Below are 18,595 nucleotides of genomic sequence, written 5' to 3' on the forward strand. Positions count from 1 at the left end.
CCAATTTTTATAAGGGTATTTCATGGTCTCTATATTTTTATGTGAGGATTATCCCCATTAATAGGAACACCTTTCAAATAAACCCGGCTGAAAGGTAAAAAAAAAAATCTTCTATTAGACTGCCACTTATATTCAAACAACAAAAATCCACACACTTGTTCTGAGATGCTGTAATAAGACAAGTCTACAATGAAACATCACTTACACTGGAACTTCAATAACAGAATTGGATAGATATTAACGGGCTGGGTGCAATAAAACATGCTACAAATAGAAAATAAGGTCAGAATTGGCATTGCCACAAGACCTTTTTAAGGAAGTGGGAGGGAAAATTACTTATCGGTGTTATTTCTTCCACTGCCTACATATGGACTTGTGGATATATCATCTTTTCTCATCTTATTTTCTATTCCTAGTGTGTATTTTAATTTATTAAATAAGTGCAAATAAGCCATGGGATCATCAACAACAACAAAGAATCCAAAATATCAACAAAAACAAAGAAAACCACAAAGAAGAAATGTTAATGCTTCACAAGATCAGAGAGGGACAAAGCTTGATGAGCCAATTAAAAGCAAGCTTTTGGTGAATATACAGTACCGTATGAGGGCACTAAGTCTCTGGTATCAATGTCTCCACATATCAACACCTGGCTTCCTAAATGAAGAGTAAAATTATAAAGCTTTCACTTCAATATTTATTACCTCCCTTTGTCTACTTGCAGAAGTACCTAGGTGCTTACTTACTATGATCTATATAAAATGTTCTTCCATCCAAATGGATTCTTTCCTCCCAACCAGGCTGGAAAAAAAAATGATAAAAGGATGTTAATTAAAATAGCATTACTGTATTAAGTGTGCACACGGCATAGAGAAATACATCATCTACGTTTACATAAACTAGTTCTTTTTTTAAAATAAGTTAGAAGGCTAACATCAAAGACCAAGGAGTTAGCAAGATTCAAAGAGGGATTGGATGTTTATATGGATAACAAGAGTGCTCAGAGTTAGAATAGTAAATACTAAAAAGTTTGGGAAGAGATGTGAAACCTGCTGCTTCAGGGTTTAAGGCAATCGGTAAGTATAAAGGGTAGGAGGAGATCTTCATAAGGGGCGGATTATCCCAATAGCTACTTTATATCTGGTTTCTTGAACCTCTCTTTAAATCATAATGTGCTGGCCAATGTCAGAAACAGGACCCTGGACTAGAAGTTCCATGTGTCTGATCCAGTATGATTATCCTTATGTTCCTATCCTCCCACCATTAGAAGCAGAAGACTTTTAGTACACCAAGCACCATTCAAAACCACTATCTACTCCATGTACTACCCCTAAACCTACTCCTACTCCATGATGTACCTTCTACATCATCTTCAGCCTTGTCTACAACACAAAGATTAAAAGCAGATTGAAATTAAAATAGTTTAAACGGGTTTAGTTAAACTGGTACAAAAACCTATGTAAACACACACTCATTTGGTTGAAAAATGGCTTGTTTCAGTTTACCTTAAACCCTTTTCTGATAAACTTGCACTAAATGATTTAAGCCAGGTTTATATTGATTTAAGAATGTCCAGATAGCCTTTTGCTCTGTTTAAAATGAATCAATATAAAAATCACACCTTAGTTAAGCCAGTGCAACTCTGCATGGAAACAAGGCCTCTCTGGACATAACTGCATGCCCAATTTATATGAGAAAAATGCCAATAAAACAGCCTCGTGCACAGCTATTTTTCTTTTAAAACTGCTTTAGTCTTGTGTTGTTACCAGCTAACAAATGATTGTAAAGGTGTTAAACTGTGCCTACACTAGGTGCTAATTGGTATTTCAAATCAAGGTAACTAACAAATTACCTAACTTGATTTCAAAAATATCTTTTTGGTAGTCAAGACAGGGCCAGTTAGACTTCTTCCCAGCAGGATTAGATGCTGAGAGTGTTGGTGGAACCAGTGGCCTGCCTACACTAATGTTTCCAGTGTTGCTAGTATCTTCCTCACAGTGTAGACAAGACCAATGAGCACTACTGACATCAGGTACTGAATCAGAAGCACACGAAGAAATCCAAAATGTTCAGATATTACTTTCTGCCTTTAAGAGCAAAGCTTTTGATCAAGATAGAAAGGCTCTATAATTTACTTTGATTATGAAGCAAAGCAACAGTGTACTTTGGTTACTAATATAATCCCAAGCAGCATTTGCATCACAGTGGCGGTTTTCTATGTGGAATGTAGAAGTGTCATTCAAAATCTAAATTAAACCCTACTGCACACCACCTACTGCTTCTCCAAGAGATAACAAAATATTAAGTTAGATTTGTGAATGCCAATAAAACAACAGAGGCAAAGAGATCTGCAAGCTAACTGACAGAACTAATTTAGAAATGTTCTTTGATTACAGGATGTGCCCTTCCTTAGACCCCCCCCAACCACTGATTCAAGCTTGTATACTGTTTTAGTTTTCATAGCAACAACTTTCAACCATTCATGTCACACAGCCAATGATAAAGACACGGAGAAAGCTTCTGCATTCCTTGAACTTTTAGCTAAGCTAATAAGTGGTTGACCACTTCAAAAATGTTATTAGCAGGCTCTGGCAAGTGTATTCCTGTCACATTACTCAGATCACAATGTTATACACACAATACACAGATTCACATATAGTATATGCGGAAAGTAGTATACATTCATTCTCAAAAGAGGTCTTTATGCATATAGTAAAATATGTCAAATTGACACTCACAGGAAGAGGGCCCAAATCATTAGGGTTCAAAGAAGCTTTTGATCTCAAATGCACTGGAAATTTCAGCCGTGGATCTTCCTGTAACATAAATACAGCACTGTAATCCATAAAAATTTAAACCACAAAGATGCTTCTTATTTACAGTTATAATATTGCCAGTTAGATCAGAGCCAGTTCACTATTTATTAGTTTTCAGGAGGCAAAACAGGTAACAATAGTTGTGTGGAAATTCGCTATTATAAGATATTTCTATCAGCTTATAAAAGACAGTCAAACCAAACTGCAGAGCTAGTATTCCATGTAATAAAATGAGGCACCTAATTGCTTTAAATGAACGGGCTCTCAGTTGTATTAAGAGATATTATACATTGTATGGTAATACTTTATGTGAATGCTTTATCACCATTAGTAAGTCAATATTCAATCCAATAATACTTTTATAGCATGATAAGTTGCCATGCAAGCACTGCCAAAGTGCAAACCTTCACGCAGCTATGAAAGTTACATACAATAAATCAGAAAGAGATTCACAATGTGTTTGGGATTCTACACCTTGTCTCCATTTGTCATTGTTGTCCATTCTTGATTTTGTCAGCTTGCTACATAGCAAGCATATGAAAGCAAGTCAAAGTCCATATAATGTACATACTCATACAAAAATGGAAGAAGGGGTGTTTTTTTTTGAAGGCAAGAGACGGTCAGCCCTATGGTACATTCCTTTTTAAAAGTTTTGCACTTGGCCAACTCAAAACTAAGAAAACTGTGTGCGTCTCAGCTTTTACACTGTATTCATTACTATGGCATCAGAACATTTTCTAGAAGAAGTAGCTGACAATTTTGCCCTAGAGTTTTTCATATTATTTTTTAATTGGTACATATTTGCAAGTCATGTCGAAGGCCAGGTTTGGGAGTGTATTTTCTTTTCATCTCAATTTTTTCTCATTGTAGTATTTTTTCTTTCAGTTGCTAACAAGATAATACCTGTCCAGTTCAACATTATTTAAAAAGGAGGAAAGAGAAGGAAAAACATATCTTTTTATAGTGCCTTCTTTCCCCAGTCAAAATACAACCTTAACCTCACCATTTGCCATTTCATGATGAAACCAGCTTCAATTCTTTATTCCAGATGCACACCACAATGGTGTCACAGGTCCCTATTTACTGAATTTGTAAACACGCTAACTTGTAGTGTCTTAGTTCCTGGTACAGAATTTCTTTTTTAAAATAGTCATCACTTTACAGCACAGCTAACCGGGTCCAGGAATTCTCATCAATTAACAAGAAGCCGGGAAAGCGGTTTGTCCATGTTAAGATTTATAGTTTCTAATATTTGTGTGGGTTTCAAGTATTGTATTCAGGTTTGTGTTTTTCCAATGGCATTTTTAATGGCAAAGGGAGCCATGATGATGCAGGATCTCTTCCCCCCTGGGTATTTCACTTTCTGGATGTGTACGAAGTCTTCTGGGAGCAGGGCATTCTACAAGAAGGCCCTTATCCTTTGGAATGTACCCTCTGCATTGTTTGAGACAGCCTGAATCTATTGATGTTCAGGAGACAAAAAGAAAGGCCCATCTTTTTTACACTAGCTTTTAGGGAGGGAGATGCTGCTTGGCAGTTGATGTTTAGGAAGGGTGGAGTATTTCTGTTTTCTGCACTGTATGGTTTATTTAGTGTTTGTTGTATCATGTGGGACTACTGCTGGATTCTCTCTGTCTATAACCAATTATAATTTAAATAACTAATGGGGGGGTTTCGAGCAAAATAGGCATCTTTCTGGTTATTATAAATTTAGAGAGAAAAACTAACAGATCAGGCAGGAGGCCATCTCTCTCACTTATTTTGGAAAAAAGAGGAAGAGGAAGAAGAGCTTCTTATGTTCGTATCACTGTACAGACATTAAATTAATGGCTGCCCGGATCCAAACAGTACAAATAAAATACCATAAGCAACAATCTAAATAAAACAAAAGCCCATGGAAAACAAAGATACAAAAATATTTGGGCTTACCTGGCTTTACCCAAATACTGCAGCATTAAAACTAACAGCCATCATTTGAGGCTTCTAATCTGGATAGTGATTACTTGGCATCAGCATGACATATAACAAATAAAAGTGCATGGTATTTAAAATTAAATCCAACCAGCAGCAATTACACTGCAGTGATGATGTGGAAAAGCTAGAGTATTTCATTACTAAGCTAGCTCAAATTACTAAAGTCATAGCTTGGACTGACAAGGCACAGTGGCTCCATATGCTAATCCATTCCATTTTTTCACATTCACCCTCTATTTCTAGAGTTCCAAATTCAATATGAGGATTTGAAGTCACAATGAAACAGTACAAGTGTTAGAATTAAATCACATAGACCCTTTGTCAGTGACATATAGTGTAACTAATTAAAACGACAAAAGTTAGCAAATTCAGATCTAAGGCTAAAAACTGATGGACTCTTAATTCATATTGTTGCATATAACTAAAACCTTTGCATTAAGGCTTGAATGCTGGCCCACATAATGTAGTCTTACCTGAGTTTTCTTTGAATGTTAAATTGCATTAAAAAAGAAAATTATTTAAAAAAAACCTATGATTGCCAAAATAAATTGACATTGTGCTAATTTATTTTATAAATACATAATTGTTAACTTTAAAATTAATTTGCTGAACCTCTGAAGACATTATAGACCAACAAATAATTAGACAATATTTATAAACAGAGACAGTTAATTCAGGGTATGACTACACTGCAAAAACCCCGTGGCACTGAGTCCCAGAGCTCTGGTCAACTGACTTGGACTCGTGCTACAGCACTAACAATAGCAGTGTGGATGTTCCCGTTGAGGCTGGCGCTCAGACTCTGAAACCTAGTGAGAGGCGTGGGTCTCTCAGCCCCAGCGGGAACATCCACACTGCTACTTTTGCCTCAGACCTTGGGTCAGTTGACCGTAGTCTGAGACTTGCTGACACAGGTTTATGGGTTGGGGTTTGTTTTTGTTTTGGTTTTTTTTTTTTTGCAATGTAGACATACCCACAGTAATCACTCTGACATAGGGAGAACAGGTATAATTTTTTTAAAGTACCTTCCTATTCAACATCAGGCATCATATTAGAACTATTTTTAAACCTCAGGATGATATATCAGCCATTTATGTATTTCCCAGAACAATAAGATATTAAACATTATTATTATTTATTAGGGCTATGATACACAAAAGCACTTAACCATGTGAATAATCAATCATTCTTATTCAGCAAAGCACTTACATACAAGACTAATTTTAATCTGTGTTTAAGTCAATGGGAATTAAAAACACCCTTAAGCACTTTGGTGAATTAGGTGTAAGTGCTAATGAGAGCACAGGACAATGTACAGATAGTTCCTGGATCTGAGATTAGAGTTCTATAATGATTATGGAGGAATTTTTAAAAGCACAAATGGAGTTAGGTGCCCAACTCCCAATGAAAATGAATGGGAACTGGGCACCTGCCATTTGTGCCTCTGAAAATCTCTCCCGGGTATTAATATGTTGATACAAACATATTCCTAAATTTCTATTGTTTAAGCAGAAACTGATTTTTTGACTTCTACGTGCACAAATATAAGTATCTCAAAGCAGTTTTATGTAATTCAAATAGCGAGTGTTTTTAAAGGGGAAAAATATGTCTGTCCCAGCTGAGTCAGTACACACAACTATGAGTCAAGTTGTAAGTATGAAAACGAAGTAGACCATTAAGTGCAAGTATTTTGAACAATAACACTATAATAAAAATGGGTGACTGTATAATCCAATGTGCTTCTAGAGTAGAGAGCGATAATGATGTGTTCCGACAGCAACAAACATCAGTCTAAGAAACATGGCTACAAGGGATCCAGCTAACTCCCAATCCAAAACTCACAAAGCCATCCTAGGGTAAAGAAAACATTATTCTGAGAACAAAATTAACAATGAACCACAAAGACCTTACACTGAAGTAAAATCAAGGATCCAGCTAACAGAATTAGGCAAGGAAAATCAAAGTTAAAATTCCAGGCTGATACCCTGTCCTTAAGGATGCCTAAATTCTGCAGCAGACAATATATATCATACATAGGTCCAAGAAGTATGCAGTATAACCAGATAAATGAAGGATGGTGAACTGCCGAGAACATTATTCTCACAAAGCAAAAAGAAAATGGGCAGTTGAGTCCCCTGATTCTCCATTAACTTTTAAAAAAAATAGTTTAGCTTCTCATATTTTCTTTTTTAACTTCGTATGCAATAAAAAAATTAAAGAAAAATGCAGTATACTGATGCAAGGCGGATAACATAGTACATTCGTGATGACCGAAGAACATTTATGATGATCATTTTAGTGCGAGAGCAGTGAAAGGGATATTGAAATTTATTAAAATTACAAGAGAGCCTCAAACCTAAGCAGTGGATCCAAAACACTTAGGAAGAGTGTGTGCCTTTGCCAAACTCACTCAGATTTTGCAATTGGGACAGTAGCTTTAGACAACACCCTAGATTCAAAGTCTTGTTCGGGATTTTAAAATGTAAGCCTAAGTGAAATATCTTTGTTCAAAATGATAGTCATGTCCACCGGTTTGTCAAATATACAGTGTATAGCACAGTATATAAGAGGCAAAGACGTACTAGAAAAAGATGTGTAAATCCTCTAACAGCAGGACTACGTACTACAACAGCCACTTCAGGATGTTCATTTGTTAGGTGTGTGACTCAAACCTTTGTACTACAGCAGTGCCCACAGGCCGCAATCACATTCGTGTCCCAATTGTGCTAAAGACAAGATATAAGTACACGGAACAACAGCAAGGAAGGTATACAGGAGGGAAGACAAAAATAGCAAGGTAAAAATATCCAGAAAACACCAACAGATTTAAAATTTTATAAGCTAGAATTTATCTTACCCATGTGGTAGTCTTAGTATTATGATCAATGAAGAAGGGCCTGCCATTTGGAGCTATTCTCATCTCCCAACCAGGTGGCAAGAAGCTCTGTGTCACTTTGTGTTGGGGCTTAGGAGAATTATAGGGTGACGGCTGTGGAGACTGTGGATTGGAAAGGGTGTCCTTGACAGCTCTGCGCACAGGCGAGTCCTTGGCAAACTGTGGGAAATGAGCAACATTAAGACTCCACAAATCTCACTTTATATTATATTATGAACAACACTTGGTATCATGAGCTGAACACATTTTCAATGGGGATACAATTTACAGGAACAAGGGGTATCACCATCTCAGTCACTAATTTATTTTAAAATTGGCTGCTCCTTGTTACATAATACGCTTTCATTGCGAAGGTCATGGTGTTTTATCACGTTCCTCTCTCAGAAACAGGGCTATTGTAGCTCAGATCTTAGATACCTTTTTCTACTGCCTCTTTATAAATAACAAAAACCAATTTTATATAGAAAAATACAGGCACTGCTTTGCTGTTTGCATGGCACTGTACGTGACAAACATTTTAAAGCAAAAAAGTAGATGAATAGAAGGCAGCGTAAGATACTTCAAATGCATTTTTCATCAATTAGGAACTGATTTCACCAACCAAAATGTTTAAAATAGGCATTAAGCAAGTTCCTAAAATAAAGGGAGGTTCAAACTATTCAGACCAGTTTCTAACTACAGATAGTGGATAACATTTTCAAAAGTGTCGCAATTTCATTGACTTTCAATGAGACTACAAAACCTAACAGACAGACTTCTAAAGGTATTTAGGCACCTAAAGATGGCACCTAGTAGGATTTTCAAAAGTGCATACGCACTTAACTCCCAGTGAAATCAAGACACTTCTGAAAATGGGACCTGGGCACTTTTGAAAGTTTTACCCATTACCCAATACAGTAACCGCTTAGTTTTAACTTTGTTTATTGCCTTGCTGAGTAACACTGATTATATTTTTAACAATATATTTACAGATCAGCAAATGGAACAAATAAGTAGATTCTGAAGCATGATTTGTAATCAAATATTTTTACATTTACCTCTATTATCTTATGCAATTTCTAATTCAGATACTTATAAATCTTTGATTTCACTATTGAGTATACAAATTAGTTTTTCTACATAATTCATAATACAGGTATGGATTAAAAAACTACCATTCTGGTAAGTTTGGTTCCACTTTCAAATTTAAGTATCTATTCTGCAGTAGTCAAGAATATTTTTGCATATTTCAGATGCCACTTCTACAAGGAGATTCACCTGCTCTGGGTCCAGTGGAATTCCATTCCAGCAAAAACATTTATGCAAGTGCATCACTTTGCATGATCAGTGCCTTACTTACTAATCTTACATACTAGTGTACTTCAGTTTATTATCCAGAAGTTCTCAGGCAAGAACAGTGATGTTCAAGGATAGTAAACTGCAAATTATTGTTAGAGGAATACATTTACAGAATAAATAATTGACAAATTTTAAGATTTGGTTGCCTAAAATTATGGTCCTAAATATATATATGGCCTTTTTTCAGAAGTGCTGAGTGTCCACAAATCCCACTGAAGTCAATGGGCATTTCAGACCTTTGAAAATCAGGCACTTATTTGTAGTTGTTTTAATATGGATTTAGAACCTGAACTTTAGGCATGTAGACTTGAAAAGTTTAGCCTGATGCCTTTACTTGTATCATAGTCCACAAAAACCATTCAGGAGAACTTTTTCCAATGAAGAAAGCTGACAGCTAAGTCTGTCACTAAATCCAGGAGATATCTTCAAAAGCACTAAAAGGAAATAAAAATATCCTGCTGAAAAGAATGAAATACAAAAGCAAAAGCTTTGAGATATCCTTACTTCAACCACAACTTTCCAAACTCAAGCGACACAGCCTTTATTTACAGTTTATTGCACTTGCCTTTCAAAATAATTGTTTCAGCTTTTGAGAATATTTCTAATTTGATGCTTTTGCAGCAAGAAGTTACGGTAATGTATGTACTACAGGATATGCACACACAAATGAAACAAACTAATGATAGCAATGGAGAAAGAATATTCCCCACGCCACGCAAGGAGTGTGAGAGTTGAGTAAGAAGAATTAGGCAGTGTTACTGTACAAAGTGAAGATGCATGTGAAAAAAACTCCAGAAGAAAATATCATCATCAAGAAGCAAAGCTAACAGATCAGGAGAGAAGAATGTGTTGGCTGCAAAAATGGAATGAAAATAAAAGGTCATAAACACAATAGAAAGAATGAGAAGTCAGGACAGAAGTGATCTTTGTCACATGAGACAGGACTTCTTACCTCAAGTGGAGCAGATAAAGTTACTGTGGGTGAGCTGAGGCTACGAGGCCGCCTTATCTGAGGCTCACTTAGATGGTTGTTACTGTTTGCTGCTGACCCAACTGCACCATCTTCTGCAAGCTATTTCAGGGGCAAGAACAAGTTAGCTAAGTGTCAGTTTATCTGCCGTTAGGCTGTTTAAAAAAAAAAGCCATCAATACTCTGTTAATCCTTTTCTAAATAAGCTTTAAATATATTATTTCAAAGAGCACGTTCAATGGAATTAAAAATGATTCATGCTTTAAATAATGAACTGCTTAGACAAGAACAAACTACTATAAATGGCTTTATTAGTACATAGATTAAAATCCTCATTTTGAATTTGATTCTAAAATATGTCTGAATATATTTACTCTCTCTCTCATTTCTCACCACTGCAGTTATAAACTCAATTTATATCTTTATTCTGGTCCTAAGAGATATTTAGCAAAAATAATCTTAATCACCATAAATCTTCCTGGTTAAATGTAATAACTTTATTCTAAATTGCCTTTGCACTGCATAGACTGTTTCTGCTTAAGAACCTTAAAACAGCTTTTCAAATGGAGCTAGACCCAACACATTTTAAGCATTCTGTTGTATTGTTTAATTTCAACAGCAAACTCCATACCTGCATAATGGGCCGAGTCCAAGTTGTGGTTCGATTGTTATGATTGACATAATATGTACGTCCCTTAGCATCTTTTCTTTCTTCCCAGCCTGAAGGTAAGCCTGGTGTAGTATGTACGTAGGCCACTGATGGCTGTTTATGCAAAACAATTGTGTATCATTATTTTGTGGCAGCTTGAAAAAAATGAATTATCTTCAGAAGAAGTCTACTTATGCAATTCTTACAATCAAATACAGTGGAAAATTTTGAAATGCATTTCTTCAAATTTCTCTCTAACACAGGCTCTCTTTTTCATATATCTGACCCAACACCCTCCTCCCTTCTGGTCTTCTGGTTCACATTTGCATAGCTACAGGCACTTTGTTCAGAAAACAGCTCAGCTTCCACGTCGTGAAACTAAAGGAGCTACAAAAGAAACAGGAGACTACACATTATGATAGGAACTGCTTTCACTTTTATAAAAAAGTTTTCCCCTTGTTAGAGGTAGTATTTATTCACTAAAGTTGATATACGTGAGTCACTGCTAGAGAGGCCACGTAGCCTAAAGGAAAAGTCAAGAACTCCTAAATTCTCACTTGGGCTCTCCTATGGACTGGGTAAGCAGCCTTAGGTCAATCACAACCCCTCTCAGTTTCCACCTCTGTAAAATGGAGGGAATAAATAATCTACCTCATAGGGTGTAGTATAGATTAATTCGTTATTGTTCAGGCAACAGTTTGTAAGTGCTAAGAAAGAATGCAAACAGATTCAGGGTTGGAAGTCCTGCTTAAATTTTCTGAGACTCAGTATCCAACTTAAAGATAAAGCCATGGTCGTGCCCTCCTGCAACTTCTCCCCAAAATACAAAGTGACATGTGTCTCATCAGTATGGGAAAAGGCATTTCTTCCACTGTCTTCCCCAACTCCCTTACTATAGGGAGCATATTAGCAAGCAATGGAAAATGAGGACATGGCTCTAAAATGTGTTAACATACAGATAATGGTGGTGCAAGCAAGACCAGCCTCGAGAGCTAATCCCAAGAGTGACCAGGAGGAGGCGCCAGACAAGTGGTGAGGGTGCGTCCGGTCACAGGTTGATACGTAGCTGGTGTAAACTGGTGTAACTCCAATGAGCATCTGGCCCTTAGTAAATTTGTATCGTGTTCACTGGGTTAATTATTTTCAGGAGACCTTTCTGCTGAAAAGACCTTTTACATTTTGTAGGACAAGATTCTGGCCTCTAATTAATCCAAAGGTATGTGGTGAGAGACCTGAAGAATATGCAGGGAGTCAGCAGTAGCCTTTCAATAAGCCTAGACTATTGAGAGAATCTTTAAATTCTGGAGTTTCTTCTTTCTTATGACAAAGTTTTGATTGGCGGGAGAATGATGAAACCAAATGTCTCTATCAGAAGATCCGGAAAGAGAAAGCAAGTGCCTGAGCTTAATTGTCTTGTCAGTTTCTATGTAATGCTTTATTTTAGCATCAGTACCACTAATCCCCTTAGAAGTAGGCAGCTTTCTAGCTATAAGAAAGTGTACTAAGGCCCCTTCTTACAGTAATCTGCTTTTTATAATGGCTTTCCTTGTGTGGACTGCAACAATAGATGTGGAATTATCTTATATATATGAAAGGACAAATTACTTCCCCTCACAGAAGTCAAAATAAAAATACTGATGTTAAGGCAGAGGAGCTGTGCCAGCATTTTATTGGATGTGGAAGCAGAGCAAGGTGGCTAGGGAGAATGCCCGTATTTAAGCAGTTAAACTTATTCTGTTCATAGCCTGTGAGTTTCACATTGAGTGTTGTAGTGTTGATGTTATAACAAGTGCCAGTATCTGGATTTGGAAGAAACGGGGCTGACAGCTGAGCCAGAGAAAGAGTCTATGCTCGTGTCCAAGCTGCACATAGCCATTGTGCTAGTTTTAACACTGTGTGTGTGGGAGGGGGAACCCTGTCTGCTGCATGCAAGGGAAAATTTAAGAGCTCTTTTAAGCCTGTTTGGATAAGAGAAGATGAGACAAGCCTATTTCTAAAAGAAGCCACATTAAAGCACCAAAACAAAAACATGAACAGAAGAAAGGGATTGTAAAGTCTTGCCACTGCCTGACAACCTGCAGTTGCTGCATATAATTGAAGTAGGCGGAAAAACCCATGCATACGCTCAGTTGCCCTTTATTCTAGAGGAGAGATTCCTCCAATGCTCATTTATGCTGTGCAATGACGCCAGACATTTAAGGCAATTTCCCAGCACACAAGCCAAAGGTCCATATACACCTTGAAGATGGAACATTTCTTACATCTTTGACATTCTTTTCAGATGTTAAGTAAAAAGGGAAAGAACGGATTTGACAAGCTCGTCATGCTCTTGCTCCATATTTAGACAGAAATCAGACTAGAAAGGTCTCATCTTTGCTTAACAGCATAGGGGGTGATGTTGCGATTTCAAGTAAGCCATGGAAAAGGTACACAACTAAAGAAAGGCGCAAGAAAACAGGAGGACTAAAGTATTGTAGGGGGGAAGGATTTTCTGCTGGTTCTCAGTGTGCAATCTTCCTTACTTATTGTGTAAAAAGCAGCAGTTTCTTTAACTACTGAGATTCCATTTACATTACTGCCAGTTCTCATTCTGATGCTTTTGCCAATAGCAAGAAATAATGGTGGAGATCAGAGGTGAGTGTTATCATGCGAAAACTGAAGAGAGGAACATGGTGTCCTTCAGCACATCAGGAAGCTAAGGAAGCAAAGGGACAGAGCCTCTGAAATTCTGCACTGAACTACTTTTCATATACAGATACCTCAGTACCAGGGAGTATTTCTTATACCAATGCCTGATCTCAGGTATCAGTAAGCAAGGATGTACCAAGAGCATGTTTTGTGGGCATATAGGCAACATGCAGGGTCAAGTGCCCCCCCAGATTTCTGCTCAGCCTGTCGGGGGGGAGGGAGGGGAAGGACAGAGCCTCTGTCCCTCTCCCATTCCGCCTGCCCCCTGGCACATTCAGTCACTGTCCCTGGCAGCTGGGCCCAAGCGGGAGCGGAAGAGGCGAAATTGAGCTTCTTCTTATGTCAGCTGAGGGTGGCTGCTCCAGGTCGCCGCTCTGTGCAGCACAGCAGCTGCCTGTGAGAACCCGGAGCCCTCTGCCATCATGTTTCCATCTCCCTCGGCCCTCCCATCCCTGGCAGCCAGGGTTTGGCAGGGAGTGGAGGGGGTGGGGCTGCCACCTCCCCAGGCGGACTCTCTCTCAGGCAGCTGCCGTGCTGCACAGAGGCAGCGACCCGGAGCAGCCACCCTCAGCCAGCGGGAGAAGTGGCTCCTTCTCGCTGCCTCCTCTCCCCACCTGGACCTGGCTGCCAGGGAGAGCAGCCAAGTGAGCCAGAAACCGTGCAGAGCCCCCATCCTCCCCACAAGTAACTCTGGTGGGGCAGGGAGAGCACAGCAGTCCCTGGGCTGGGTGCAGGACTGCTGGGGAAGGTGCCGGGAGCAGGTTCCCTGGTCTGTGCCAGAGGTAGGGGCATTGCTCATGCCACCCCTGCTGAGATGTCCACGAGCTCTGGGAAGACACTGCTGCTGTGAGTCTCCCTGGGCCGGGGCTGGCCCCAGCCATGCCCAAAGGCATGTGCTCCCTACCCATGTGGCCCCAGCCCCCCAGGAGCTGGCGGGATTGGCTGCCCTGGCCCAGGAAGGTGGGGCTGAAAGTCCCTCTCAGTAGCAATACATGGGGCAGTCAGATGTGCCCTTTACATTGTGCCCCCCCAAGTATCAGGAGGCACATGTTGTTCATGAGTTTTAAATCCTAATAGTTCAAATGAGGCTCAGTTCTGCAAGGTACTGGATACTCCTGTGCGGTACGGAGAAGCTGAGGTCAGTGGGAATTGAGGGCTGTCGGTACTTTTTCAAGATCTACGTATCAAGGGCTTGATCTTGCAAAGATATCACAGTCTGGAGAAGAGGCTGAGAGTATATGCTGTCATGTAGTCGATGACAATGGAGAACCATCCAGGAGGTTCTATAAATATTGAGCTCTCATAAAAAGGGAAGAAGTCTGAATATAAGAGAGAGGTAATGTACATGAGTAACATGATGAGTAGCCCTTTGAAGACTTTTTCAAGACAGATCGATAAATAAAGCCAACCAATTTTTTGGAATAAATTAGACTGAAAATTACTGAGCATCTTAGGACAGGTGGAACCTAATTCTTTTTAGGCAGACACAGATATTCTATTTTTGGAAAGTATTCCACCTGATTAAGTCTGACAAAAGACTACCACCTGCACAGAGGAAGGGGTAAGATAATTCTTAACAGGAGGCAAACCAACATGTTAATATTAACTGCTGCTTGCTGTATTTAGTTTAAAAATTCACCACCATCATAAAGTGTTATTCTTATCCTACAAAACTGGCAAATTGTTCCCCCACTGGTTAAAACTGAGGAACATTCAGGAGCTCACATGCATCACTCTTCTGGAAATTCAGAAAATATGTATCCCCTCTGTTCCAATTCAGTCCTCGTTATCTGTATGTGAATCTTACAAAATATATTTTGCATTTTATACCTTGATATAACATTTAATTTCCCTTATATGGTGGAAATGCTTTTTGTGTAATTCTGACTGTATTGAATTATTATCTGTTATGGTATTTTAAAAATCTTCAACTTTCCACATAAAGCTGACACAGTAAACAGTATTTCAAAACTAAAATGCCAAACATGGTAACTGGAAAACTGTAACGAAGAGGTATTAGTAGGATGTATCATGGAAGCAGCTTAATGCAGCAGAAATCATGAGGTTTCACTGATAGAAAAACACATGGAGTAATTGTTTAAATGAAGGAAATGTAAATATCTTATAAGAAATATCACTACTGGATTCTCATCTATAGAACACTACAGTATTTATGTTCAATTTAAAGAGAAAAAAAAATTCCATTACCAGGTATGAAAGTCATTCACAACAGTAATGTGGCTGAAAGTATAAGAAAACCCTAGAAACAATTTAAATCATTTATACCTACAGAGGATGGAAGGAGGCAAACAAATTAAGTGAACTGCATGATGCATGGCAGATTACATTTAATTTCATAAACATTGCTATCCCCCTGCTTCAATCACTCTGTGCATAACCACCTTGAAATCTAACAGGTTTAAAGTTTCCCACTTGTTTTTTCTTGCATTACTGACAGAATATTGTATGCAGGCATGAGGGATTTTAATAAAAGTTTATTTTTCCTGTTAAAAATATTGTGGCATCTAAATTTCCAGTTACTTTTGATAAAACACCCACCAAAGAATTTAAGGCTGATGCTCTACAGATTCTGCACATGGGGCATATTCTGCATGAGGCCTGAGGTAAGGCTACATAGCTCTACAGATACCTGTGTGTTCAGTAACATCACAAACCTCTCAGGCCTGATTCACCATCATGATTACACTGCAATCTAACATCCTCTTTTTTGTGTAGCCTTATAAACAGCAACTTGTGTTGTACATTCACCCGGTTATAAAAATAAATATTGTAAAGCAAGTTGAGGACAGTGGAAAATGATTGTCCCAGAGACTGAAAAAGTGGATGACAATGCACTGTGGGTCACAGTCTCTCTCTGTCGCCCACAGATCCCTGTTGAAATCCCAGGTGCATTAGTTTCCTTATTTAAAGCGCCAGCAACATATTATTCAGTAGCTCTTTCATCTGCTCTACTCTCTGATCAGATTCCCTATCAGTTCCAGAACTCTTCTTTGAACTATTACAGTAGCCAGTGCTAAGAGAATTCTCTCATTTAAGGGCACATGCTTCATGTGGTTGAGCTGAAAAATGTTGTTTTAAGTCTGTTAGTGAATATTGCCAACAGCAGGTTTGATTTACAGGGAGCTATGAGGACAGAGTCACAAAGGAAAGAGTCACTAGAGGTGGAACCATTAAAGTTCACATGGCAACATGTCTTTTCCTTTTTATTGTCTCCTCACTCCTTATAAACTGAATCCAGTTACTGGCAGCATTCCTTTGTAAAATGAACTGAGCTTTGCAAACCAAAATAGAGACTCAGAGGCAATTCATTTAAAACACATTAAATTAGAACTTTCAGTTCTCTTTACCAGTACTTTATGCATTCTCAGTGGTAAACTTAATTTTCTTTACTGGTTTCCTTTCATAAGATAAATCAGAGATGGGAAACACTTATTCAAGTAATCTTGATTATGCTCCTGCCATTTGTGATAACCAGTGCTTTGTCCAGTCTAGTTTTACCATAAAACATTTCAAGGGAAAGTATTCAGTTTCCTCTGAAGCTTTCAATAAAGCTCTTAAAAGCAATCCAATTAAAAAACATTATGTATTTACACACACACAAATATACATCAACACACATTCAAAGAAGCATCCACTTTACATAATCATGTATCAAATTTTGCTCATCTTCTGTAATTGACTTAAGTGAAAAAGAAGGCCCCCTGCAATACAATAGACAGATCTCGTATCATTACACTGTACATTAATATTTTGTGCATTAATTTCTACGTGCTATCTAAACTCTGAAGGTCTACATTGGTATGGTAAATGCCAAATCAATTTGAATGTAAAAATTCAACAAGAATTTCCTTGTACTATGCACCAATATATTTAGCTATCACAGCAACACCGTATGCCTATTTTGGAATACAGTGGCGTTACTGACCAGGCATGCATAGAGTAGCTCTAATCTGAATTCAGTTTTTATTAGAGGAATATAAAATTGTACAAAACGCATGTGTAATTAATGGAACTATCTGCCAACATTACATTAGAAATCAATACAGAACATTTTGCCTGCTTCATGTAGCTATTAATCAGTTTTTCCACAGATATCAAAGGCATTTCCATGTTTATGAAAGGTATTGACACTTAATTCAAGGTACATTTCCTTAAAAGTTCAATAAAGAACCTATACAGTGCCTAACACAATGGTGCCTTGATCCCTGAATTAGGGCCTCATGCTACTTCCACAACAACAAAAAATAAAATAAAATAAAATGGTTTTCATTGGTGCACATATATATTTATAAAAGCTGAATATATTTATTATTGGACAATCCACTTGCTTTAAATTCACATTTAATCAGATTGTAAGTGTATGGGATAGCTTCACAAACGACAATGTATTATGAAAAATGGTTTCAGGATATAAAACTTCCAATTTAAACATTGTAGAATATTTTCTTGAACCATTCAGAGTCAAATATCCAGCACTGGGCTAGTTAATGATAACAGGAAAGTAAAACTTGGTAGTAAACAAAGACCATATACTAACTACATTGAGAATTACAGTGTAAACCCCTCTGCTGCATGGTTCTCAAAGCAGGATCCAGGCCTAAGAATAAAACTGAATTAGTCTAGTGTTAAGTCAGTGCAAATGGTAAGTGCCATATTTAAAGGGTCTGTTTGTATAATCTACATTGCAATTAGTATTGCATTTAAAAATTAAGTGCTACATCTTTCAATTTTTGAGCACTAGTCAATGATATTTACTGAGTGTCATTCTGTTTAAAAATCAATTGCATTATAACCATATCTTTACTGTAAGCTAATATTACTGTGATATTATCGTATACTTGAAATAATTTTTTCAAGTGTAACAGGTGAAAAACAAATGTTAAAATTTAGCTATGGTTTCTGAAAAGTTTAGACCAATACACTGCTGCTGTGTGAAAAAATGTCCAGTGTCATAAAAGATGCTAAACCCAACCCATATTTAATTTACAGAAAGTGTTTGATAAAGAGTATTATTACCGTTGGTTCTTCACCACCTGTGACAGTTGAAGAACGAGCTCTCCTAGATGGACCACTCTGCTGTTAAATGATAATTAATGTTACAGATAAGTATGTTTAGTGATGAAGGTAATAGATTATGCTCACATCTTCAGGAATAAGGAATCATAGCCATTCTCTCACACTTTGTAATGGAAAGCAATTAGACTGAAGTTATGTTAAATAAAAGACAGCAGCAAGGAAAACGA

At 37.7% G+C, this 18,595-nt stretch overlaps 1 protein-coding gene across 10 annotated transcripts in view; it reads right to left on the minus strand.

Annotated features, from left to right (window-relative positions):
- Positions 1-18,595, minus strand: part of NEDD4L (NEDD4 like E3 ubiquitin protein ligase) — a 347,299-nt gene that overhangs the window by 42,323 nt on the left and 286,381 nt on the right. For 5 of the 10 annotated variants that reach the window (XM_054032687.1, XM_054032692.1, XM_054032682.1 and 2 more), the window contains 7 exons: positions 18,369-18,428; positions 10,626-10,757; positions 9,977-10,096; positions 7,648-7,845; positions 2,739-2,816; positions 747-801; positions 601-657 (listed from right to left, as the gene is read on the minus strand). In XM_054032687.1, the coding sequence (XP_053888662.1) occupies positions 601-657; positions 747-801; positions 2,739-2,816; positions 7,648-7,845; positions 9,977-10,096; positions 10,626-10,757; positions 18,369-18,428 (700 nt within the window). The remainder of the gene's footprint in view (positions 1-600; positions 658-746; positions 802-2,738; positions 2,817-7,647; positions 7,846-9,976; positions 10,097-10,625; positions 10,758-18,368; positions 18,429-18,595) is intronic. The other 5 variants (XM_054032689.1, XM_054032684.1, XM_054032690.1 and 2 more) reach the window with 3 other exon arrangements.

Source organism: Malaclemys terrapin, chromosome 6 (assembly GCF_027887155.1).
Source record: "Malaclemys terrapin pileata isolate rMalTer1 chromosome 6, rMalTer1.hap1, whole genome shotgun sequence".
Lineage (NCBI taxonomy): Eukaryota > Metazoa > Chordata > Testudines > Emydidae > Malaclemys > Malaclemys terrapin.